Raw genomic sequence first — 26141 nt, 5'->3', positions numbered from 1 at the left:
TTTGTCCTCATACAACCAATCTGTTTTTCACTTTCAGGGTGGTACTCAATAAATTACATGAGATATTCAACACTTTATTATAAAACAGGCTTTGTGTTAGATGATTTTGCCCAACTATAGGCTGATATAAGTGCTCTGAGCACATTTAAGGTAGGCCAGGCTAAGCTATGATGTTCAGTTAAGTTTGGTTTATTAAATGCATTTCCGACTTACGATATCATCAATTTACACTGGCTTTATCAGGACATATCCCCATTGTAAGTTGAGGAAGATCTGTGCATCTTTCCCACAAGATAAATTTGAAATGTTGAATAAATTGATGGCATAATGCATGTTTAATATCTAATACCAACATTGGAAGATCAGAGAAAGTCCTGCCATTGAATCTACTTCAAATGAAGTAATAGAATTTGGACTGTATATCTCAACAGAAAATAATCTCTAAGTTACAGAAGGTAATAGGAATACAAACACACCTCTATCCACACTTCTCTGAAACTTCTGTCCATTACTAGAAAAGAAATGAGTCTACCTTCCTCAAAGTGAGAGACAGAAAAAGAGGTCGATGTGTGCATAGACCTTGAAAAAAAAATCACAGTAGAGATCTAAAATCAGTGTAGGTGTTATTTAATGCTGTTTGAAGAAGAAAATAAAAGGGGAATAGAAAAACTGGTCTTTGCTTCTTGGCACCCTGAAATATCCATCTTATTGCTCATTTTAAAAGGTGCAAAAGTAGGTCGGGCTTAGAGAAGAGCATTACCTCTGGTTTTAGCAAGGTCAAAAAACAATAATTGGGAATCCTAAGTCTAGCTCAGACTTCTTTGTTCTGTATTTCTGGCCTATGTATGTATATCTATTGTTAACAACATGAGGCTGGGCATTTTGTCCATTTTTGTTCACCACTGTATCCCCAGAGCTTAGTAGAGTGCCTGGGGATACATGGCAGATAGTCTATCATTGCTCTTAGTGAAAAAATGAATCCATCCAATTTGCTATGTCCTCTGGGATATCATAGGCACCTCCAATATTCATGGTTAAAACTGACCTCACACCCTTTGATAATAATCCCACTCCTATAAATTTACCCTGAGCATACACCTCTAATAATATAAAAATATGTATGTGCAGGTTTATTCATTGCAGTATAATTTGTAATTGCAAAATCATTGAAAACTACCTAAACATCAGAGCATAGGCAACTGATTCAATAAATCATGATACATACACAACATGGAGTACTATGTAGCTGTGAAAAATAAAATCTCTATGAACTTATGTGGCATGACTTACAAGAGATACTATTAAGTGCAACCAAAAAATATAAAAGAATATACACTATATGCTACCTCTTGTGTAAGAAAGAAGAGAAACATAAGAAATAACATATTCCAACCAACTTTCATCAAAAGAACCACAGGAGGACAAACCAGAAAATAATGAAGTTGATTATCTACAATGGGTGAGATGGGAAGAATGGAGTGGAAGGGATATGAGGGAGTGCTACTTCTCTGAGTGTGCCAGAGAGTGAGTGGGTGTATATTCTTAAAATTTTTTGGTATAGTTTTTACTTTTGGAAGCATGTTAGTGTTTTTCATATTTAAAAAAAACAATAAAAATGGGAAGGACAGAATAAATCTAAAACAAAAGCAAGGAAATGACTTAAATTATATTTCAAATGACTATTACAACCACATAGAAGAGGGGAGAAAAAAAAGAACTAAGCCAAATTACTTACTGTATCTGACTACCCTCAGTCCTGGGCAGGATGAGGCTCTGAGGAGAAAACTGCAAACAAATCCTAAACTCTTCTTGGTAGATTTGTTTATTGTAGTGCTCTAGGCAAAGCAATTCTGAAACTATATTAGTTTTATTATAAGATTGAGCAAAGAAGTAAACATATTGATGTTGCTGGGAGCCAGGATGTTGCTGGGAGACATTCTTAACACAATGAACAAGAAAAATGCCACTATGGAAAAGGAAGAAGGCAAGACAGAACCCAGTGGGGATGGACTGGAATGGTAGAATGGGAGGTGTGAAGTAATAATATCTAAAGTATGCACATATATGCAAATATGCATGTATAAGTGTGCACGAGTGTGTGTGTGTGTGTGTGCGTGCGCATGTGTGCTTATGTATACATTTCATAAGCTTGTCTGCTGACAGGGCCAAGAAGCAAGGACGCCCAGTAACAAAGAGCTCACCTAGTACCCAAAGGAACTAAGCCTCCTTGGAGAAATGGTTGATTCCATGGCTGTAGCAGGGTAGGTACAAAATGAGCCTGGAACACCTTGTTAGGCCAAAATGTAAGGAAGTGCTTAAAAAAAAAAGGGAGCAAATCACAAGTGCACAGAAGCCAGCTTGAAGAGGCTCCCACTGGCAAGTACATCAGTGAATTATAAACCTTTGAAAAAAGAGAAAATCATGATTCCATAATGTCAATAAGTAGATAGATAGGTAAGTAGATAGATAAGATAGATAGATAGATAGTTAGATAGGCACACGGATAGGTAGAAAAAGAAGAAATGAGGGTAAGCTCTTGCTTACAGTACAGTGTCCATGCTGAATGGTAAATATGGAGGAAATGTTGTGGTTGGAAAATCATTATTTTGCAACTAACATAGTGAAGATTAGATTAGGCAAGAATCATGACAAATGGGTACTAAACCTAGGGGGAAATGTTGATGATAAGCAAAATATTTTCATGATTTTAAAATGTCTATTTATTAGTTGCAAAGGGGAAAAAAACAGTGCATACTAGAGAAATTAGACAAAACCTTGAAGAGGTACATCACAATTACCACTGCTACTGAAGGACAGATGGACACTATGTGTCTCCAGATACAATATCCTGAGAAGGATGTAGAAAGATCTATGTAGTATTTCCACCAAGAATGCATACTCTGAATCTAATTATAAGGAAATACCGGAACATCACTTAAATATAAAATGAGAGGGATGCAATCTTCCATATCTATATTATGTGAGGAAAGAGAGAACACAAGAGAACAAATAAAGTAAAATGTTAAGGAAAGGTGATTCTAGATAAAAAGTTTAGGATACTCTTTGTACTATTTTTATTCCTATAACTTTTCTGTAGATTTGAAATTATTCCCAGACAGAAAGTTTTTTCTTTTTAAGTAATGTATGAACATATGCTCTTTGAAGAAAAAAAAATCAAATAACATAGAAGTATATAGAAGGAAAAGTAAAAATGAAAATGAACTGTCAACCCCCCAATCTCACCTCTTCCCCACTAGAAGCTAAGCTTCACAAAGTCAGGATTTAAAAAATTTGTCTTTTCTATTCTGTTGCTTTAATGTGTTCCAAGCACCTAGACTAGTGCCAGGCATTAAATAGTTGCTGTATAAACTAGTTGCTACATCATTCATTTATTGGATGAATGAATGAATGAATAGGTAAGTACACTTAACAGTGTGCTGTTCTCCTTACTTAATCTAGACATATGTACGTTAAAGTTTATTCTAAGTTTTTTAAGTAAATGGTATCATAATACTAAAAAATTCAAGCTGATTTCACTATCAATTATCACTGATAATTATCATTATCATTACTCCCAAAACTGCTTCTCCATTATTACCATTTCTCTCTCTTTCACCCCCCAAACACAATACCTAAATCTTGTTGATAATACCTTTCAAAGCCTCTTGAATAATTCACTCCTCTCTACTTCTCTTGCTATCACCTAGCACAGGCCACCCCATGTACGTGTACCATCTAACGGGTCTTCTTCCTGGTCACCTTACTCCTTATCTTACTCTTCTCCAATTTATGCACAGTAATCTTCGAACTATAGCTTTGATTGTTTTCCCTGTCTTAAAATTTTCCAAGTGTCTCTTTGTAACCTGTAGAATAATTTCTAACTGATTAACATGGATCACAGCCTGCCTTCTGATTCTTTGTTCTGCCTTACCCTCTTCCTTTTGCATTCAAAGCTCAAAAATCATTCATCCACCCATTCATTTATTTCACACATATTAATATAGCATATATTTAACTTCTTTGAGTTTCTTGAATACACTATACTATACTCTTTTGCTTCTGGTACTTTGTGACTGCAGTTCTGTCTCCAACTCCTGCCCCTGTATCCACCTTTCATTTAGCTAATTTTTACTCATGTCTCAAGTCTCAGTTTACATGTCACTTCCAAGAGGCTTTTCTGGACCATGTGTTTTTGGTTAAGTGTTCTGTGCCCCCACTATTGGTTCTCACACCACCCTATTTTTATTCTTTCTCTGTTTATGTAACTCTGATTAATGTCTAGCTGCCTAATGGAATGCAAGATTCATGAGAAGCAGGGCATAAGAGAGGGATAAATATGGGAGAAAGGTCTGTGATGAAGCAAAATACAGAATAAAAGATGGATACAGGTAACTATATCTCATGGAAACTGTCCCCTTCTTTATGCCCCTCCTACCTTCCCTAGTTCTGTCCCTCTTCATCACTCCTAGGCCACTTTCCCCCCTACTACAACACAGATCTCGTTATCTGATTACATATATTTCAGTCAAGCGGCATCAATAGTTCTCCAATGATAGCAGGGCACTACCAAACTCCTTAAAAGACTACAAAATTCTTCCCGGCTTCCCTGGTGGCGCAGTGGTTGAGAGTCTGCCTGCCGATGCAGGGGACACAGGTTCGTGCCCTGGTCCGGGAAGATCCCACATGCCGTGGAGCGGCTGGGCCCGTGAGCCACGGCCACTGAGCCTGTGCGTCTGGAGCCTGTGCTCTGCAACAGGAGAGGCCACAACAGTGAGAGGCCCGCATACCGCAAAAAAAAAAAAAAAAAAAAAAAAAAAAAAAATTCTTCCTATTTTGCTAAAAAAAAAAGACCTTGCCCATCCCCATGACTTGTCACAGCTGATCCCCAGGTATAACACCTTTCATGTATAAATACATGTGCACACACAACAGGCTGCATTCCAGACATTTTCTGCTGCTTACATTCTGAACAACTATCATTTTTCACAACTACTAAGCTCTGGGTGGTTGCTTCTGACTGTCAAGCACACTTAAAATAGACAAACTGGGCTTCAAATTCAGTTCCTCTTTGGAAACAACCCCGACTTCCTAAGTCAACAGCTTCCTTTTTTGTGTTCCCTTTCTGTGTGTGTACAGAAGAGGTACCTCGTATGCATTTAGCTTTTTAAAATACTACAAATACCACACTCTTTAAATACTATAAAAACTTTGCTGAAAATTAAAGGAAAATAATTATATAAAAAGTGAGACTTCACCCCCCATCCTCCTCAATGAGCACCTTCTGTAGGGTGAGCCCAAGATGAGAGAAATGGTGAGGTGTTCCCTCAGTCAGTCTCAGTTCCCAACTGTATTTCACAATTACTGTCATTCTAGTGTGTAAAGATTAGTATCTATTACACACAGTGGCTCCTAAATGCATGCAAGCAACTTCATCAGGTTCACACCTAAAGAAGCAGTCAACAACTGGCAATATTAGACTTAATGGGCATTGTACAATACTTTATAGGCAATTTAAGGTCTTTCAGGGGGTATATTTGAATGTTCTAAATAAACTTTAGAATATTCTAAATAAAAACATTTTTATGTATTCTACTCATGTTTATTTTCACTAAGAGACTGAATCCCTAATGAACAAATACAGTTGTTTTGTTCATGTTTATATATCAGGTCTCTAATACTATTTTATGGCATTTCATGAATGTATTTTTATTAAATGAATGAATTACCAGCAACTAAAAGCTCATATGTATTTGATTTAATAGCCCAATTTTTGTTGAGTCTTTTTTTTAACCCCCAGATTTCTGTACTCTTTCTATATGCACCTGATTCTGGACTCCAGTTTTCCTTCATCCAACTAATTTCCTCCTCTATTTCAACATGTCTTTCCCTATTGAGTGAGTGGAACCTTTATTGCCTCCTTTCCTCATTCTATTTGCATTGAAACTAGTCTATATCCATATAACTGTTTATCCAAACCTTTTAGGAAAGGTCTTAACACTCAGTGAGAATAGATCTGAGAATAGACGTTATAGCCACACTGTCAGACCACTGACAATCAGTCCCACAATTCTGTAAAAAACACTGTTTACAAATAGAATAACCCAGACTAAAACCAAAATATTTTCAGAATGCAAAAAGAAAATCAAGTTTACTAATCTCCCTCCCTCCCTCCCTCCCTCCCTCCCTCCCTCTCTCCCTCTCTCCCTCTCTCCCTCTCTCCCTCTCTCCCTCTCTCCCTCTCTCTCTCTCTCTCACACACACACACACACACACACACACACAGAATTATTATTATGCAGCAGTTAAAAGGACCAAGCTCTTCAAGGAGATTTACAATAATGATTTCTTTGGGGGATGATATTCTATTGTTCACATCTCTTTTAGCAAAGCAATGCGAATGTGAGCTATTTGTTGGGTATCACAAAGAACTTCATTAAATAGAACTGAAAATAATCATTTAGGATACAAACTGTTAAATGAAATTCTACTTTATTTTTTCAGTTTACTTGTCAAAGTACCTCCTGACTCATGGAATTAAACTGCTCAACACTTACCTTCGAGGATGATTGACATCAAACAATGTGTTATCATCATCCTCATCATCTTGTTCTAAAGGTGTCAATTCCATGTTTTCTATGTTAGTGTCCAAAACTCCGTATCTCCTAGTCTTTCGGTTTCTTCTTCTCATCCTATTAAATAGAACATTAATGAATAAAAATTATTTGAATATGGTATACATGATCTTTATACTTACTTGTAAACTAAAAATAAATTATCCCAGTTTCTGACATTGGAGGCATTCAATATCAGAATGGTTACATTTCAGAAACGAAACCAATTTACCACCTAGGATTATCAATTAAACAAAAGCTACTCCTGTATGTTTGTGTGCCATCACCATTTCTTCTGTCTGACATACCTTCTTCTCTTTCTGTCAACGTATAATGTTGACCCATAATCCCTCAAGTCTTAGTTCTGGTACAATATTTTTACTGAAGGCTTATGTTCCAGCCTTTTTCCCATCTCCTCCATGCCTTACCACTGTGCAGCGTTAGGTACTTTCTGCCCCACTATGAAACTGTATGTATATATGCACTCAAATTCTAGACCGTGTAGCGTACACTCCTGGCTGCATATCAGAATCACCTAGGGTATTTTAAAAAGCTCCTTACTCGGGCCATATCGCCATACAATTAAATTATAATTTCCAGGGATAGGAACTAGACATCAATAGCTTATTAACGTTCTACAAGTGTCTCCAATGTACTGAAAGCCACTATCCTAGATCAATGGTTCTTGAAGTGTGGTTCTCTGGATCAGCAGAATCACAGTCATCTAGGGGCTTATTAGAAATGCAAATCCTCATGCCCACCCGGACCTAGTGAGTAAGAAACTTTGAATTTGGGGCCCAGAAACCAGTGTTTGAACAACCACTCCTTGTGAGTTTGATGCAAACTAAAGTTTGAGAACTACTGCTCTAGAGGAGAGAAAATATTTTAATATTTAACTATTATCTGTATATATATGAAGGCGTCTCATGATTTAGAACCCCGCTGTCTCCTTCTCTCTCAAATAACTTGTCTTTTCCTTCTAATTATTTAGAAGTTTGCATTTATGTGTGCTGCGTATGTATTTATTTGAGTGTTTATTTGCCTGTCTCTCCCACTGAGTTGCATGAGGGGAGAAGCCATGCCTATCATGTTCAGCACTGTATTACTACTTTGTAGCACAGTGTCTGATTAAGATTCTCCTTAAATATTTGTTGAGGGTCTGAGTGACATCATATTCTAGTTCAGTGATCCAAATCTGACCCTGAAATCAATGCCTATATCACCTCCAACGTAACAACCTCAACTCTATACACAGAAAAATGTTTCTATACAGAAAAATACAGAAAAATGTTTCACACAAGTATCTATGGGAGTTTAAAAACAAAACAGAAGATAGCAAGTAATAACAAATAAGTTTACTTAAATTCTGATTCACTTTGTGTGAGGTAATAAGTGTGATAAGAAATACTACAACTATAGCACCAAGTATAGAGCAATACGAGCCTCTGTAAAAATCATAGTGGGGACCCCTAGGAGACCAACTGTCCCGTGTGTGTATATATATTTGAGCCTTACTAAGAAATATTTGAGTCTTACTAAGCATCAGGCATTGTGCTAGCTTCTGGGTATAAAGTACCTGGCTGAGTGATCAAAATTTACAAAATATTACTAACTTTAGGTAAAAACCAAGATAATTTCCACTAATTACTGCCTAAAAATCTATTCTATGTGCCCACCCAAAGATGGTAGAAAAGGAAACCGAGGTTTAAGTATAGTATTTAGAGCTACAAATATAACTAGTGAAAGAGTTAATACTAATAACTGGCAAAAATGAGGTAGAACTGGTGATGGTATGAAGTATAAGCCTGTCTTTATATAGTGAAAAATTACATGTGTTTAGTTGTTAAATTTACAAGTATATATATGTGTGCATGTTTCTATGCATTGAATATGTGTGTATGCTGATAAACATACACATCCACACATACCTTATGTAGACCAGAAATCTAAACTTTTTTCTGTAAAGGATCAGGCAGTAAATATTTTAGGCACTGTACATCACATATGGTCTCTGTCACACATTCATCTTAACTTCTTCAGTTATTATTTTGATTTTTTACAACGCTTTAAAAATGTAAGACACATTCTTGGCTCATAGGCCTTAGAAAAACAGGTCAGCAGACTGGATATGGCCTATGGGTCAGTTTGCCAATCTCTGATTTAGACTTATGAAAGTAATTCACAGAAGAACTAAGAACAGAAATGATAGAAGTACTGACACTGGAAGTAGGAATAGAAAGGTACAGGGGAATTATAATTCACTATTGGTCTTTTTGAACCACGTGATTTAATAACATTTGCACGCATTGCTTTGATTTTAAAAAGTGAATACATAAGAATGAGTGAAGCCACTTGGCAGCTTAAGTTAAGAATATTCAGAGTCATAATTTCTTCTCTTCCCTTTTGCCAGTCTGTTGCTCAACTTTCTAAACCATATGGCTTCCAAACATTCTGGCATTTTCAGTCATGTGATATTATTTTTGGAAATAAACTAGATTCTTTCAAGTCACATATTACATATCAAATAGTCAATATGTTAATAACCAGGTCATTGTCAGTCACAGGATACCTTGCCAAGTCTTTAAAAAGGAAATGATATGAACATAGAGTTTAAGGACTTTTGACATCTCAGCTGACACTCTTCTCCACTTCCAAGGTCATCATCATACCTTGAATGATTTTCCAATCTTTCAATGAGTGGCTAATCTAATCTGCCCAATAACACTGTTTTCTCTTTCTGTTTAAACATTTGACTGCATTGGTGTGAGCACTTTATCATTTATTTCAGCTTCTACTGTCTTTTAACGTGTATATAAATACCACTTTCTGAATCCAAACTCTTTAATAAGAACCTACTTGCTATGCAAAGACTGTGTACTCTCAGGCACCAAATAAATAGGGGAATGCAGTTCAGTTAAAATGAATGTGGTATTTTAGTAAACGTCACTAATTCATACAAGAATAAGTCAAATAAAAAACTATATATTGTTAAATAGAATTTAAGCTTGAAATGCAACTTCCCTAAGAATGTCTTTCCTAAGTCCAAGGATATAGGCGGTGATGGCTGCATGGTCATGACAGCTTTATGGCCATAAAAACATCAAATATAATAAAACACATCCATATGCAGTGATTTTTCTCAGGGAAAGCCAGAAACACTTATAAAGCTTTAAAATTATTGGGCTGATTCAATGAACCGCCTACTTAAAATACTAATAAATATGAAGTGAAAAATACAATACACATAAAAATATACTGAAACTTTAAGTAAAAAGGCTACTTCCATTTTTTAATATGCAGTGTACATTATTTTTAAACAAAAGAGAGGAGGATTTAAAATTCATGCAATTTTAACAGCTATGGCTCTTATCCTACAAATTAATGTTTTCATTAAGCTCATGATGCCCAATTTGTCCAAGTATGTTAATAACTACATACATATAATCATAGATATGCACAGTTTTCTACCAGACATAGTAAACGCATAACTGCAACATGAAAAAATATTTTGTTGGCTCTTCAGTTAACAAAAAAATTGGGACTTTATCTATAAATGTGTAGAGAGGAAAATATGGACGCCTAAGAAGGCAAAAGAAAATAGCAATATGGTTTATTATTATATTGAATTATATTCATTTATCACATGGCAATCACAGGTAAATGATCTTGATTAGATACCTTCCAGGTATTCAAGTTATTATTCAAATAGCTATCTAAAATAGATGCAGATTCCTCTATGTTCCATTATACTCAGGTCGGTAAGAATTATTTCTGTTTAAATAACATGTAAAAGCTACAGTAGAAAAATAAAACTAAACTACTAAGTAAGGTTGATAAAATTTTATGTAAAAATGTATGGTGCCACATAAAATAAACACAACAGAATAAAACTCCATTTCATTTTACTACTCTGTGAAACGGAGAAAACCAATCAATGTAACCTGCTGTAACTTGCTGTACCGATCTGATTTTCTTGTTTTAACTGAATGCCTGTAGGGTATTATTAAGTAAGGAATTATATAAGTAATATTATTTCTTAATTTCTTCTATTACGCATTCAAAACTGACTGAGGAATATAGTATTTAGTGTATATTTTATAGACATACACTCTCCTATATGATTAGGCACAATGATAAAGCAGAGTAAATCTTAATAAAGGTACGACTAATGATACAGAATTTGTTTGCCTTGACTTTTTTTGGCAAGAAAAGTGAATTACTGATCAAGAATGGTTTTGGAACTCATTTTTTTTGCACTGAGACATAACTAAATAAAAATTGGTGAGCCACAATTTTAGTTGTCTATGATATTCATGAAGAAATTCAACCCAATATATAACACACAGTAAAAATTATTTTATCTGAAATCTCTTTCATCTTCATCTCCCATTCACCAAACCTAATCACGTTTTTCAAGAAGCAGACACCAGTAAGAGATGAGTATGTTATGAGTTGAATTGTGTCCCCTGAAAATTCATATGTTTAAATCCTAATCCTTAGTTGCTCAGAATGTGATGTTGTTTGAAAACAGGGTCTTCACAGAGTCAGTCAAGTTAAAATGAAGTCATCAGAATGAGCCCTACTCCAACATGACCAGTGTCCTTATAAAAAGATGAAATCTGGAGACAGATAAGGATACAGAGAGAACACCAAGTGATCATGAAGCTGGCCCATCTAAAAGCCAAGGAGAGAGACCTGGAACAGAACCTTCTCTATATTAGTCTGCTCAGTTTGTCATAACAAAATACCATAGTCTTGATGGCTCAAACAACAGAAATTTATTTATCACCATTCTTGTGTCTGGGAAGTCTAAGATAAAGGTACCGCAAGATAGGTTTCATTCTGAGGCGTCTTCCCTTGGCTTGTAGGCAGCTGTCATTTCACTGTGTGCTCACATGATCTCTTCTTCGAGTATAAAGGAAGAGAAAGAGAGCAATCTGGAGTCTTTTCCTTTCCTTATAAGGGATCAGCTCTATTAGAGAGGGCCCCTCCCCTATGACCTCACTGAACCTTTTTTGCCTCCTCACAGGCTTTATCTTCAAGTACAGTCACATATGAATTTGGTGGGGGGTGGGACGTAAACATTCAGTCACTCCCTCATAACTCTCAGAAGAAACCAACACTGCCAATACCTTGATTTCGAATGTCTAGCCTCCAAAACTGCGACATGATAAAATTTTGTTAAGTTCACCTAGTTTGTGGTACTTTGTTATAGCAGCCCTGGCAAACTAATACAGTAGGCAGAAGATTTATCAGGGGAAAGGCTTCTGAAGGATAAAGAGGGAGGAAGCTGGAGACGAGGAGGAAATCCTACAGAGGGTGATACAGGTCTGACACCTGTGAGAGTAGAAAGGAAGGATGACAGGATAGGAACAGCAGTACCAGTGCAATGCAATTCTGAGAAAGTTTTGACCAGACCAATGGTATGTCCTTAAGCAAAGGTTGCCTATTAGAGAAGGGAGTCCTCTTTCAGTCACGATGACCAGATTTGGCTACATTCAATCATTGGCTGGAAGCAGGTTTAGGAATCATGGCACTGGCATGGATGTTGTGACAGATCCAAAGCTGTGGAAACTAGAGGCTATCCCCACAGCAGCGTCTCTTAAAGGGAGGTTTGATCAGTGTACTTCCACGGCTGCCACAATCACAAAGTCCAATTGACTGAACTTCCTAAGAATCACTGAAGTTCACTTATAGTGCTTACCACTGCTACTATCTATTGCCTTAATTATTAAAATAGCTTTATAACTGTCTACCTGTGTCTACTCTGGTCACTCAGCAGTCTCCCCTCTAAAATTACCAGTGGTTTCCTACTGCTTGGCAGTAAATGATTCTGTAATAAGGCCTATAAAGTTCAACACAGGATGGCTCATACTTTTCTCTCTAGCCTCACCTTGCTCTTGACTCTACATTCTACTTCACTTTCTATACTCCATTGACAAAGCCTTCCCTCATTCCCTCATAACAGCTATGCTTTCTCTGACATTGGCACCACAATATTGCTGTGGTACTGCCCATTCATTTTACAAGGAAGGCTTCCCTAATCTACCCAGCTAGGTCACAAGCACCTATTATTGGCTTCCATACCACCCATACACATATCCTTTGAAGAACTTATCAAAGATGTACTTGCACACTTATTTTTGTAACTTTTTACCTTCTCTATTAGACCATTAATTTCATGGGAACAGGAAATAGATCTGTTCTTATCCCTCTGCCTACAGCACACAAGGACTGGCATAAAGCATATGCCTAGGGCTTCCCTGGTGGCGCAGTGGTTGGGGGTCTGCCTGGCGATGCAGGGGACGCGGGTTTGTGCCCTGTTCTGGGAGGATCCTGCATGCCGTGGAGCGGCTGGGCCTGTGGGCCATGGCCGCTGAGCCTGCACATCCGGCAGAGGCCACAGCGGTGAGAGGCCCGCGTACCGCAAAAAAAAAAAAAAAGCATATGCCTAATAAATATCTGTTAAATTATTTAACTGAAATATTCAGATTCACAATAGGTCTTGCATTTTCTCTGTATAACAAAGACACCTACAATTTTATATGCAAATCATCACCTCTGGTATAAGAGAAGCCAGAAAGAACACCATCTCCAGAACCATACCACAGCAAAACCTAAGGGATCTAGCCAATTTTTATATTGTAATTTGGATAATAGCCCCCTGGCTCAGGACACACACACACAGTGCTAGAATAATTAAGCATATTAAACATGCATTCACTCCAGGACCTCTAAGATACTCATTTAGGATGTGTTAGGTAGATTAGCCTACCTGCTTTAGCCCAGGTGATTCTCATATGCTACCTCAATTAGAACCACCAATATTCAACTTGTATCCTGTGCTGTGGAGTTTCATTTTTATCTTTTGGGTATGTAAATTTACCATATTATAACATGTAGTTATTCTTCATTTACACACTAAATAATTGAAGTTTATCCTTTCAAAAGCCAAACTATTGTTTTTCTTTTAAAATCTCAGCATTCTACATGGAGCCATATCCAACACTAGAGCTATCCATGCCTTAATATATAGGATAAAATGAGTTAATTCTACTCTTTTTGATCTCTCAAGGATCATTGTAATTATACCACTTTAGTGTAAAGCAATGGTGCTGTCATAAGTTATTGACTCCAAGTTGATAGACTACAGAACTTTTGAATCTTTTTGGCTTCTTTTCATAATTATTCTTGGGTCCTCTCTTTTGGCTTATAAGTTACCAGGCTCTGTCACTATCACAAGCTTGACCAAGTGCAGCACTAAATAGAAGATTCCCCAGCAAGGTATCTTGCCACTCTTCATCTCCCGTAACATGTTCACTGCTAATACCTAAAAGTTAAAAAAGAAAAGATCAAATGCATGTTTATCTATGTTTAGGTTATTGGAATGTTGCTTTCTCTGATAGACCCCTTTTCTAAACAAGCTCCCTTTAATTCAGCATGTACAATCAGTTCTTGTGTTTAGGTCTGTCTCCCATTTGATGGTATTCTGGTGGATACCCCCAGGTGAAGTAAACCTTAAGTAAATGTCATATAGCTTAGCTATGAAGTATCCTACATGAAGGTGCATAGCACATAGCTCCCTTGTCATCTTTCCTCTTTGTCTTTATATAGATTTCCTAGTGTTCTCTTTTAGGCCCTAGAATTTGGGATGTGAAGACTGATAATTCTCCTGACCTCCACCTCTAACAGTTCAGCATGGGTTTATTCCCCAACCGACTTTAAAGTCTTATTTACAAACCAGCGCCTCTAAGATTCATCCCGCCTCACCTTTGACTGGCTCTATGACCAACATTCTAGCAGATTTCTCTTACAACCTCCTTTTTTCTCCTTGCTCCCACCCCATCTCTAGCCTTGTCAGACCTAACCTCTTGCTGATTATAGTTTAAGAGGTCAAACACCACAGAGTATGGTAATGGGGGAAATACATTTTTTTACAGAAAATACTGTAAAAAACCCCCAAATATATTACAATAGCAATTCTAGATACAGAAAAATTTCACTAAGAATATTACTATTTACCGAGTGTACACATATGTCAGGCATTGAGCTAAGCAGCTTGCAAGCATTACGTGATGTAATCCTCACAACAATCCTATAAGTATCCTCATTCTAAACATAGAAAGTCAAAGCTCAGGAAAAATTAAATTTGGGACAGTAAATGGTAGAGCTAGGATCCAAATACAAGCAGGTTGATTCTCAAGTCTAGGTTCTTAAACATTAAGCTATATTGTCTTCCTAATGATTCAAAGTAATTCTAACCAACGTCCAAAATTAGCTACCAAACAGTCTTCTGATCCCTTATACAATGATCTTACATTATACCAGTCTGGATATATTGTTTTAAGTGAATTGCATTTTCGGGTTCATCCTTTCATGGTAAAAAGTAATGACTTGGTAGCTACTTACAATAATAAGTACATTTATGATGTTCTGGTTAGGCCATCTCTTAGTTTTGATCACTGTAACAGTATCTGCTTTTTGTTTATCCTAAAGGAAACTCTCTTCTGCCTTAACAGTACCATGATTTTGGTTAGACAGCAACTGAGCCCAGCCCTAAGAGATACATAATGATCATAATAATTGGTGCAACCAATCATGAAAATATAATTTCCCTTTTGCCATTGTCTAGGGCTAAGTAGATGAAGCAGTTCAGACAAATGAGACAGAAGGGGTTAACTCAAGTAGTGGGGTTTCTGGGAAAGATTTTTCTCCTTGATAAAAAAAGAACATAGGAAGAGAAGACCTCTTTTCAGTCCCCCTTCCCTCTTTCCTATTTGAGATACTATTGTGTGGGAACATAATGCTTAAAGCTGAGGTAGCCAACCCATGGTGAGACAAGGAAAGAAAAAGCCAGAATCCTTGATAATCTCACAAAGTCACTGAACTAAGCCTAAGCCTGCTCATATTCATGATAAGAATCAACTACAAAACATGTCCTTATGTTAAAGTCACGTTTAATTGGATATTCTATTACTCACAGGTGAAAACCTCCTAACTGATAAGGGCGTTGAGCATCCTAGCTTCTCTGAGTTAGGTTACCAGTGTTCCATCACCCACTTGTATGTTTCCATATGATTCTCTTCATTTTAAGAATCTGGATTTAAAGGTGGCCCATATGATAACTTGTCCAACTACTTCTTTACATAGTCCATATTCAGCACCATTCTATAAACACTTCACAACGACTGTGTCATACACGCAAATGGTTTACTGATGTGCCAAAACAAAGATCTCCTTAGCCCTTTGGAGTAGCTAACAGGGTCCAACGTAGACAGAGATCAGGGCAAATAGTCTCAAGCATTTACCCTACATGAATATCAATTTCTAAGTGTGGCATGGCACGAAAAAGGTGGGGGAGCACTACCCTGGCCCAAATTCCCCAACAAATTCACCTCATTACTTTTATCTCCCAGAACTGCACATGATAAATATTGTTTAAATACAGAAAACCCCATTATCATATGTAGAAGAACAGACTAAAGAGATAGCTTTAGAAGCACGAAATCATCTGTGTGAAACTTCTGAAAATTGTAAATCACTATAGAATTTAAGGACTCTTTCATTCAATTACAAATAAATAATTAAAAGAAGCACTCTCAGAAGCCTAGATTTTTGTCCTTATTATAAGAGAAAATGGAAAAGATCCATGGAAAAGACCAGAAAAGAGTGATAAGAAAAATAATAATCATTATCACTAGTAAAATTCATTGAGCAGTTATTATGTGCCAGGAACTGTGCTAAGTACTTGGTATAGGTCCTTGAAACAATCCGTTCTGGTAAATACTATCATTTTCTCTATTTTACAAAACCTGAGCTGAACTTTAGAGCTGCTGTGTAACTTACTCAAGAGTACACAGCTCTTGGGATTAGAACTCAGAAAGTCTGACTTCCCATAAGACTATACTGAAAAGGGGTTAAAATAGTAAAAAGGATCAGAAGCCAATAGAGGAAAATTACTCAAGAATTAAATGATTGGTAACAAATGCAGTAGAGCTATTCAGAATAAAGACCCTTCTGGTAGAATAAAGAACATTTGGTAGCTTGGAGGTGATTAGTGACCTTACAGACTGCTGGTCAAATTGCATGACACTTTTTGAGCCACTCATAGGGACTGGCATTTTAAACCGCTAGGCTAAAAAATATCTAGCAAGGTGGGTATGAATAGTTCATATTCCTCCTTGATTCCTAGAGCAAAGATGGATCAGGGAGGTGTAAATATGTTGTTTCGGTGATAGTATTCTTTTCTTTTTGCACCCGTATTCCTTTATTGGTAGTATCTCTACCACAATAAACTGTCTGGTGAGATGATAATTAAGATTCCCACCACCTCTGCCAATAGAGAGACTTAATTTATTTCTCCTTCCATGGAATTTGATTCCTAAGCTGAGGGACAAAGAAACTGAAAATTACTGCGTATCTATACAATGGTATGTTCCTGCAAAGAAACCTGTGTGGTATTTTGATGTCTTGTCTCCTAAGCTGACTTAGTTTCTGCCTGTTCCCAGAACCGATTCTCCAGTTTCTCTTTAACTTTCTGAGATCTCAACATTCTTCCAGTAAATCCCCATTAGTTTAAGTTAGCCAGGCTTGTTCTATCTGTTTAACTAAAATAGTAACTGATAGAAGCAGTAATCTAATATTCCTTTAATATTAGAATGAAGCATGAAAGGAAAAGTGTACAGGAGGAGAAAGATGGGGAATGTTATTTCTTTTGAAAAACGTAATAAAATAATTGTTTTCCCTACCCAAACATTTATTTTCTCAGTCTAATCAAACTTAGTTCATTTACTAAATGTCTGAGTGCAAACACTGTACTTAGCCTTGGATAAAAAATGATAAGTAGGGCTTCCCTGGTGGCGCAGTGGTTGGAAGTCCGCCTGCCGATGCAGGGGACACGAGTTTGTGCCCCCGTCTGGGAAGATCCCACATGCTGCAGAGCGGCTGGGCCTGTGAGCCATGGCCGCTGGGCCTGCACGTCCGGAGCCCGTGCTTCGCAACGAGAGAGGCCACAACAGTGAAAGGCCCGCATACCGCAAAAAAAAAAGAAAAGATAAGTAAATAGCCTTTGTTCTCATGTTTTTGAGTCTTCCCCAGACTCACACTGATCCCCGACAAGAACTAAGAACGCTCATTCATTAGGCAACTACTGACTCAGTGCCTACCCTATTTTGTACATAACGTTCAGCACTGGGGATATAATAGAGAATGAGACAGCCTCTTCTCATAAAGACTATGTATTAATCTTAGGAAGCCTACTCTGTTCCTTCTCTCTATATATATTTCAATTTCTACAGAGAGAATCTAATTGTTATTTGGAATATTTCCAGACTCAAAGTGAAAGTTATCTCTAGTTACACATTCATTATAACTGAATTAGATTAAAGTAAAACAATATGGACATTTCATGGACTTCAACTACTTTACAAGTAAAATATTCTGTGTTTTCACATATCAGTTAATGAAATGATGATTTTGGCCCATTCTTCCCCCTTGGCACAAATAAATAATGCTGCTTTGTTGTCACAACTATTTTGGAAGTTGGGGGGTCAAAATGGGCATTCACCAAAATGAATAGTTTTCATCCCATAATCTGGAAGCAAAAAGCATAAGTTCTGAACATTGCCCAGACATTGTAAGCATCAGTCAAGCTTTGGACATCAGGTGGCCAACTAAATTTAGGACTTGGACTAAATGAATGTACTAGATGCTGGTTAAAGAGTCCAGTTTTTCTTAGCCATAGGTTCAGAATTTGGCTGTTAACACACAATATTAGTGAGTCATCCAACAGAATCAGACTGAAAAGACTGTACCCTTCTGAGCTTTACAGAAATGAAGATAGAAAATCAATGGCGATAAACAATTATATATAAGATTATACATAAGGCGGAAGCAAAATGAAAAAAGATCATCCCCAAAAAGTTATCATCAGACCCATTATTTATATGTATATGAAACATAACACTTAGGATACTCTGGATATTTATAGAAAATATACAGACACCATTAACTAACAATTATATAGTGGGAAAAGTAATTACTGCTTCAATTTTCTTCTAATATTTCTTTATATCAAGACAGAAGTCTCAGTTTAGTGGTAATACGTCTGTAACACCTCATTTTCTAACTTCCTCTTTAATAGAAAGTGGGCCTGGATTTGCTGGGTTTTGTGAACCAACAGTATATAACTCAAATAATATTGTTTCCACCAGTGGTTCTCAAATGTTTTGACCTTAAAATTCCTTTCCGTTCTTAAAAATTATTCAGGACCCCAAAGAGCTTATAAATATGTGGATTATATATATATCAATTATGTGGATTATTAATATGTTAATTAAACCTAAGAAAACTTTAAAATATCATTTGCTTTTTAAAATTAGAATAAATCTACTACATATTAACATATTTTTTTGTGAAAAATACATTATCAAAAAGAAAAATGAAAATTGGCATAGATTTAGATTTTTTCAAATCCCTTTAATGTCTGGCTTAAATGGATAGAACTAGATAGAAAATGAAAAGAGAGAAAATAGAAAACAGCTAGATTTTCATATCTGCTTCTGCCTTCAATCATTTGCAATGTGTTGTTTGGTTGAAGGATATAAAGAAAATCCAGGTTCATGTAGATATGAGCTTGGAAAAGGGAGGTGCATTTTAATAGTGTTTTCAGATACTGGTGTTTATGCTATTTTGATAGTACACCAAAACTCAACAAGAAGTAGTTTCTTAAAAGCTAGTTGCAATGTGCAGTTTGAAACTGTATCAATGAACTTCTTGTGCCCTATAAACTTAGCATGTATTATTTTGAAAGTAGTTTTGATCTTGCAGATCCCCTGAAGAGGTCTCAGAGAACCCTCCCACCCTCCAGGGTTCCCTGGACCACATGTCTACCACTGGCTTACACTGTACTTCTTCAATCAGTTATTTAAGCCAAGGGATGTTGGTTTTCTGTTCACAAAATAATAAATAGATATGTTTAAAAGGAAACTTTCAGTTTAAAATAAATCCACTTAAAGAAATATATGAAATAGTAGAGGGTAGGCAGTTACAGGAAAAAATGTGAAATAGTTTAGAAAACAAACCAGTGCATTCCTATAAACCTACCCTCTACTGTATTTATACAGGAGGAAACTACACAGTGCTTCCTCAGCTCTTCTCTTGGCTGGCTCCTTTTAACAGTGACGTCTTGGCTCTGCATGTCAGCTCTTCAGAGAGGTGGTACACAACTAACCCAGTTAAAGAGGCTTTATTATATATTTCCAAATCAGTCTTACTACATAGTTGAAATATTTTAATATCATGATTGATGCCATAAAATAACTTTACTTCAGTAACAGTGGAATGTATCAAGTGGAAGTTACTTACAACAGTAACAAGTGTCACTAATTGAATTATATAATTCCTTTTCTACTTGATAAGGCATTAAGAGGAGTAGAAAAATAAGTGACAGTCTTCTACTTTTACTCATAACCTGGTACAACATAAAGACCTGGTCTACTTCATCTAAAGGTTGATCATAGTCTTAGGACACAGACATCACGTTAATGGGAAAAAAAGTCAAACAAAGCAAACAATGGATTTTACAATCATAGATGGTCATTAGACTCCATGGGACACAAATTAAACCACTTTAGTCTTCTAGGTCAGTTTCATCATATATAAAGTGAAAGATGTCATTTACATGTCCGTATCTGTACCAAATCTGAAATTTAAGTAATTCTATAATCTAACATTCTGTAGTAAGAATAGGCTAAAAAAACTATTCATTTGTAAGTTTCAACTTTTGAATGACTTAGATTTATAGATGAATTCACTTTGCAAAGGTTTTTTGTGTGTAAGATATCAAATTTATCCATTTTCTAATTCAGATTTTTGTAAATTTAAAATCAGGATAGGATAGTTAGGATATTAAACATATGTACCAATATTAAAACAGGATCATATTTATGACATCCCCCCCGCATAGGTATCAGTTTTCCATCTAATCATGCAACCGGTAACACTTTGCATTGAAATATTTAGTGCCATGCGAAAGAATGCTAGATGTTTCTAATAGGGGCTATGACAAAGAGTGAATCATACAAAATTGTCAGTATTCCCGGTTAAAAAGGTGGAATGTAAGAAATTTCATATGGTACAACTGAATTACTAAGGTGGTGGAGGGGGAAGATGGCAGAAGAGTAAGATATGGAGATCACCTTCCTCCCCACAGATATATCAGAAATACATTTACACGTGGAACAACTCCTACAGAACACCTACTGAACGCTGGCAGAAGACTTCAGACCTCCCAAAAGGCAAGAAACTCCCCCACGTAGCTGGATAGGGCAAAAGAAAAAAGAATAAACAGAGACAAAAGGATAGGGACGGGACCTGCACCAGTGGGAGGGAGCTGTGAAGGAGGAAAGGTTTCCACACACTAGGAAGCCCCTTCACGGGCGGAGACTGCGGGTGGCAGAGTGGGGAAGCTTCGGAGCCGCGGAGGAGAGCACAGCAACAGGGGTGCGGAGGGCAAAGCGGAGAGATTCCCGCACACAGGATCAGTGCCGACTGGCACTCACTAGCCCCAGAAGCCCAGAGGCTTGTCTGCTCACCCGCCGGGGTGGGCGGGGCTGGGAGCTGAGGCTTGGGCTTCAGGGAGAGGTCGGAGCTCAGGGAGACTACTGGGGTTGGCGGCGTGAACACAGCCTGCAGGGGGTTAGTGCGCCACGGCTAGCCGGGAGGGAGTTCGGGGAAAAGTCTGGACCTGCCAAAGAGGCAAGAGACTTTTTCTTCCCTCTTTGTTTCCTGGTGCGCGAGGAGAGGGGATTAAGAGCCTTGCTTAAAGGAGCTCCAGAGACTGGCGCGAGCCGCGGCTAACAGTGCGGACCCCAGAGACGGGCATGAGACGCTAAGGCTGCTGCTGCCGCCAACAAGAAGCCTGTGTGCAACCACAGGTCACTATCCACACCCCCCTCCTGGGAGCCTGTGCAGCCCGCCACTGCCAGGTTCCCGGGATCCAGGGACAACTTCCCCGGGAGAACGCATGGCGCGCCTCAGACTGATGCAACATCACGCCGGCCTCTGCCAGCGCAGGCTCGCCCTGCATCGTGCCCCTCCCTCCCACCCGGCCTGAGTGAGCCAGAGACACCGAATCAGCGGCTCCCTTAACCCCGTCCTGTCTGAGCGAAGAACAGATGCCCTCCAGTGACCTACACGCAGAGGCGGGGCCAAATCCAAAGCTGAGCCCCGGGAGCTGTGCGAACAAAGAAGAGAAAGGGAAATCTCTCCCAGCAGCCTCAGGAGCAGCGGATTAAAGCTCCACAATCAACCTGACATACCCTGCATCTGTGGAATACCTGAATAGACAACGAATCATCCCAAATTGAGGAGGTGGACTTTGAGAGCAATATTTATTATTTTTTCCCTTTTTCCTCTTTTTGTGAGTGTGTATGTGAATGCTTCTGTGTGAGATTTCGTCTGTATAGCTTTGCTTTCACCACTTGTCCTAGGGTTCTTTCCGTCCGTATTTTTATTTACTTTTTGAAAAAAATTTTTTCTTAATAATTATTTTACTAAAATATTTATTTTAAATAAAATATTTATTTTATTTGATCTTACTTTATTTTCTTTTATCTCCATCTTTCCTCCCTTTCTTTCTTTCTTTCTTTGTTTCTTTCTACTTTTTCTCCCTTTTATTCTGAGCCGTGTGGATGAAAGGCTCTTGGTGCTGCAGCCTCCCAGCTCCACGTAATATCAAATGGCGAAAATCTCCCAGAGATCTCCATCTCAACACCAACACCCAGCTTCATTCAATGACCAGCAAGCTACAGTGCTGGACACCCTATGCCAAACAACTAGCAAGACAGGAACACAACCCCACCCATTAGCAGAGAGGCTGCCTAAAATCATAATAAGTCCACAGACACCCCAAAACATACCACCAGACGTGGACCTGCTCACCATAAAGACAGGATCCAGCCTCATCCACCAGAACACAGGCACTAGTCCCCTCCACCAGGAAGCCTACACAACCCACTGAACCAACTTTACCCACTGGGGACAGACACCAAAAACAATGGGAACGACGAACCTGCAGCCCGCAAAAAGGAGACCCCAAACACAGTAAGATAAGCAAAATGAGAAGAAAGAAAAACACACAGCAGAAGAAGGAGCAAGATAAAAACCCACCAGACCTAACAAATGAAGAGGAAATAGGCAGTCTACCTGAAAAAGAATTCAGAATGATAGTAAAGATGATCCAAGATCTTGGAAATAGAATAGAGAAAATGCAAGAAACATTTAACAAGGACCTAGAAAAACTAAAGAGGAAACAAGCAACGATGAACAACAAAATAAATGAAATTAAAAATACTCTAGAAGGGATCAATAGCAGAATAACTGAGGCAGAAGAACGGATAAGTGACCTGGAAGATAAAATAGTGGAAATAACTACTGCAGAGCAGAATAAAGAAAAAACAATGAAAAGAAGTTGGGACAGTCTCAGAGAACTCTGGGACAACATTAAACGCACAAACATTCGAATTATAGGGGTTCCAGAGAAAGAAGAGGAAAAGAAAGGGACTGAGAAAATATTTGAAGAGATTATAGTTGAAAACTTCCTTAACATGGGAAAGGAAATAGTAAATCAAGTCCAGGAAGCACAGAGAGTCCCGTACGGGATAAATCCAAGGAGAAACACGCCAAGACTGTCAAAAATTAAATACAAAGAAAACATATTAAAAGCAGCAAGGGAAAAACAACAAATAACACACAAGGGAACCCCCATAAGGTTAACAGCTGATGTTTCAGCAGAAACTCTGCAAGCCAGAAGGGACTGGCAGGACACATTTAAAGTGATGAAGGAGAAAAACCTACAACCAAGATTACTCTACCCAGCAAGGATCTCATTCAGATTTGGCGGAGAAATTAAAACCTTTACAGACAAGCAAAAGCTGAGAGAGTTCAGCACCACCAAACCAGCTTTACAAGAAATGCTAAAGGAACTTCTCTAGGCAGGAAACACAAGAGAACGAAAAGACCTACAATAACAAACCCAAAACAATTAAGTAAATGGGAATAGGAACATACATATCGATAATTACCTTCAATGTAAATGGATAAATGCTCCAACAAAAATACATAGACTGGCTGAATGGATACAAAAACAAGACCCATATATATGCTGTCTACAAGAGACCCACTTCAGACCTAGAGACACATACAGACTTAAAGTGACGGGATGGAAAAATATATTCCATGCAAATGGAAAACAAAAGAAAACTGGAGTAGCAATTCTCATATCAGACAAAATAGACTTTAAAATAAAGACTATTAGAAGAGACAAAGAAGGACACTACATAATGATCAAGGGATCAATCCAAGAAAAAGATATAATAATTGTAAATATTTATGCACCTAACATAGGAGGACCTCAATACATAAGGCAAATACTAACAGCCATAAAAGGGGAAATCGACAGTAACACATTCATTGTAGGGGACTTTAACACCCCTCTTTCACCAATGGACAGATCATCCAAAATGAAAATAAATAAGGAACCACAAGCTTTAAATGATACATTAAACAAGATGGACTTAATTGATATTTATAGGACACTCCATCCAAAAACAACAGAATACACATTTTTCTCAAGTGCTCATGGAACATTCTCCAGGATAGATCATCTCTTGGGTCACAAATCAAGCCTTGGTAAATTTAAGAAAACTGAAATTGTATCAAGTATGTTTTCCTTCCACAGCACTATGAGACTAGATATCAATTACAGGAAAAGATCTGTAAAAAATACAAACACGTGGAGGCTAAACAATACACTACTTAATAACGAAGTGATCACTGAAGAAATCAAAGAGGAAATAAAAAAATACCTAGAAACAAATGATAATGGAGACACGACGACCCAAAACCTATGGGATGCAGCAAAAACAGTTCTAAGAGGGAAGTAGCAATACAATCCTACCTTATTAAACAGGAAACATCTCAAATAAACAACCAAACCTTGCACTTAAAGCAATTAGAGAAAGAAGAACAAAAAATCCCCAAAGTTAGCAGAAGGAAAGAAATCATAAAGATCAGATCACAAATAAATGAAAAAGAAATGAAGGAAACGATAGCAAAGATCAAAAAATCTAAAAGCTGGTTCTTTGAGAAGATAAACAAAATAGACAAACCATTAGCCAGACTAATCAAGAAAAAAAGGGAGAAGACTCAAATCAATAGAATTAGAAATGAAAAAGGAGAAGTAACAACTGACACTGCAGAAATAAAAAAGATCATGAGAGATTACTACAAGCAACTCTATGCCAATAAAATGGACAATCTGGAAGAAATGGACAAATTCTTAGAAATGCACAATCTGCCAAGACTCAATCAAGAAGAAATAGAAAATATGAACAGACAAATCACAAGCACTGAAACTGAAACTGTGATTAAAAATCTTCCAAAAAACAAAAGCCCAGGACCAGATGGCTTCACAGGTGAATTCTATCAAACATTTAGAGAAGAGCTAACACCTATCTTTCTCAAAGTCTTCCAAAATATAGCAGAGGGAGGAACATCCCAAACTCATTCTATGAGGCCACCATCACCCTGATACCAAAACCAGACAAGGATGTCACAAAGAAAGAAAACTACAGGCCAATATCACTGATGAATATAGATGCAAAAATCCTCAACAAAATACTAGCAAACAGAATCCAGCAGCACCTTAAGAGGATCATACACCATGATCAAGTGGGGTTTATTCCAGGAATTCAAGGATTCTTCAATATAAGCAAATCAATCAATGTGATATACCATATTAACAAACTGAAGGAGAAAAACCATATGGTCATCTCAATAGATGCAGAGAAAGCTTTCGACAAAATTCAACACCAATTTATGATAAAAACCCTGCAGAAAGTAGGCATAGAGGGAACTTTCCTCAACATAATAAAGGCCATATATGACAAACCCACAGCCAACATCGTCCTCAATGGTGAAAAACTGAAAGCATTTCCAGTAAGATCAGGAACAAGACAAGGTTGCCCCCTCTCACCACTCTTATTCAACATAGTTTTGGAAGTTTTAGCCACAGCAATCAGAGAAGAAAAGGAAATAAAAGGAATCCGAATTGGAAAAGAAGAAGTAAAGTTGTCACTGTTGGCAGATGACATGATACTATACATAGAGAATCCTAAAGATGCTAGCAGAGAACTACTAGAGCTAATCAATGAATTTGGTAAAGTAGCAGGATACAAAATTAATGCACAGAAATCTCTGGCATTCCGATACACTAATAATGAAAAATCTGAATGTGAAATCAAGAAAAGACTCCCATTCACCATTGCAACAAAAAGAATAAAATATCTAGGAATAAACGTACCTAAGGAGACAAAAGACCTGTATGCAGAAAATTATAAGACACTGATGAAAGAAATTAAAGATGACACAAATAGATGGAGAGATATACCATGTTCTTGGATTGGAAGAATCAACATTGTGAAAATGACTCTACTACCCAAAGCAATCTACAGATTCAATGCAATCCCT

General features: G+C 37.4%; 1 protein-coding gene across 2 annotated transcripts in view; it reads right to left on the bottom strand.

Annotated features, from left to right (window-relative positions):
• FAM174A (family with sequence similarity 174 member A) overlaps positions 1–26141 on the bottom strand; it is a 35239-nt gene that overhangs the window by 6453 nt on the left and 2645 nt on the right. The window contains exon 2 of one of the 2 annotated variants that reach the window (XM_067731322.1): positions 6555–6689. In XM_067731322.1, the coding sequence (XP_067587423.1) occupies positions 6555–6689 (135 nt within the window). Of the gene's footprint in view, positions 1–6550; positions 6690–26141 lie in introns of those variants that run through there. The other variant, XM_067731323.1, reaches the window with a different exon arrangement.

Source organism: Pseudorca crassidens, chromosome 3 (genome assembly GCF_039906515.1).
Source record: "Pseudorca crassidens isolate mPseCra1 chromosome 3, mPseCra1.hap1, whole genome shotgun sequence".
Lineage (NCBI taxonomy): Eukaryota > Metazoa > Chordata > Mammalia > Artiodactyla > Delphinidae > Pseudorca > Pseudorca crassidens.
This window is presented reverse-complemented; position numbering and strand designations above follow the sequence as displayed.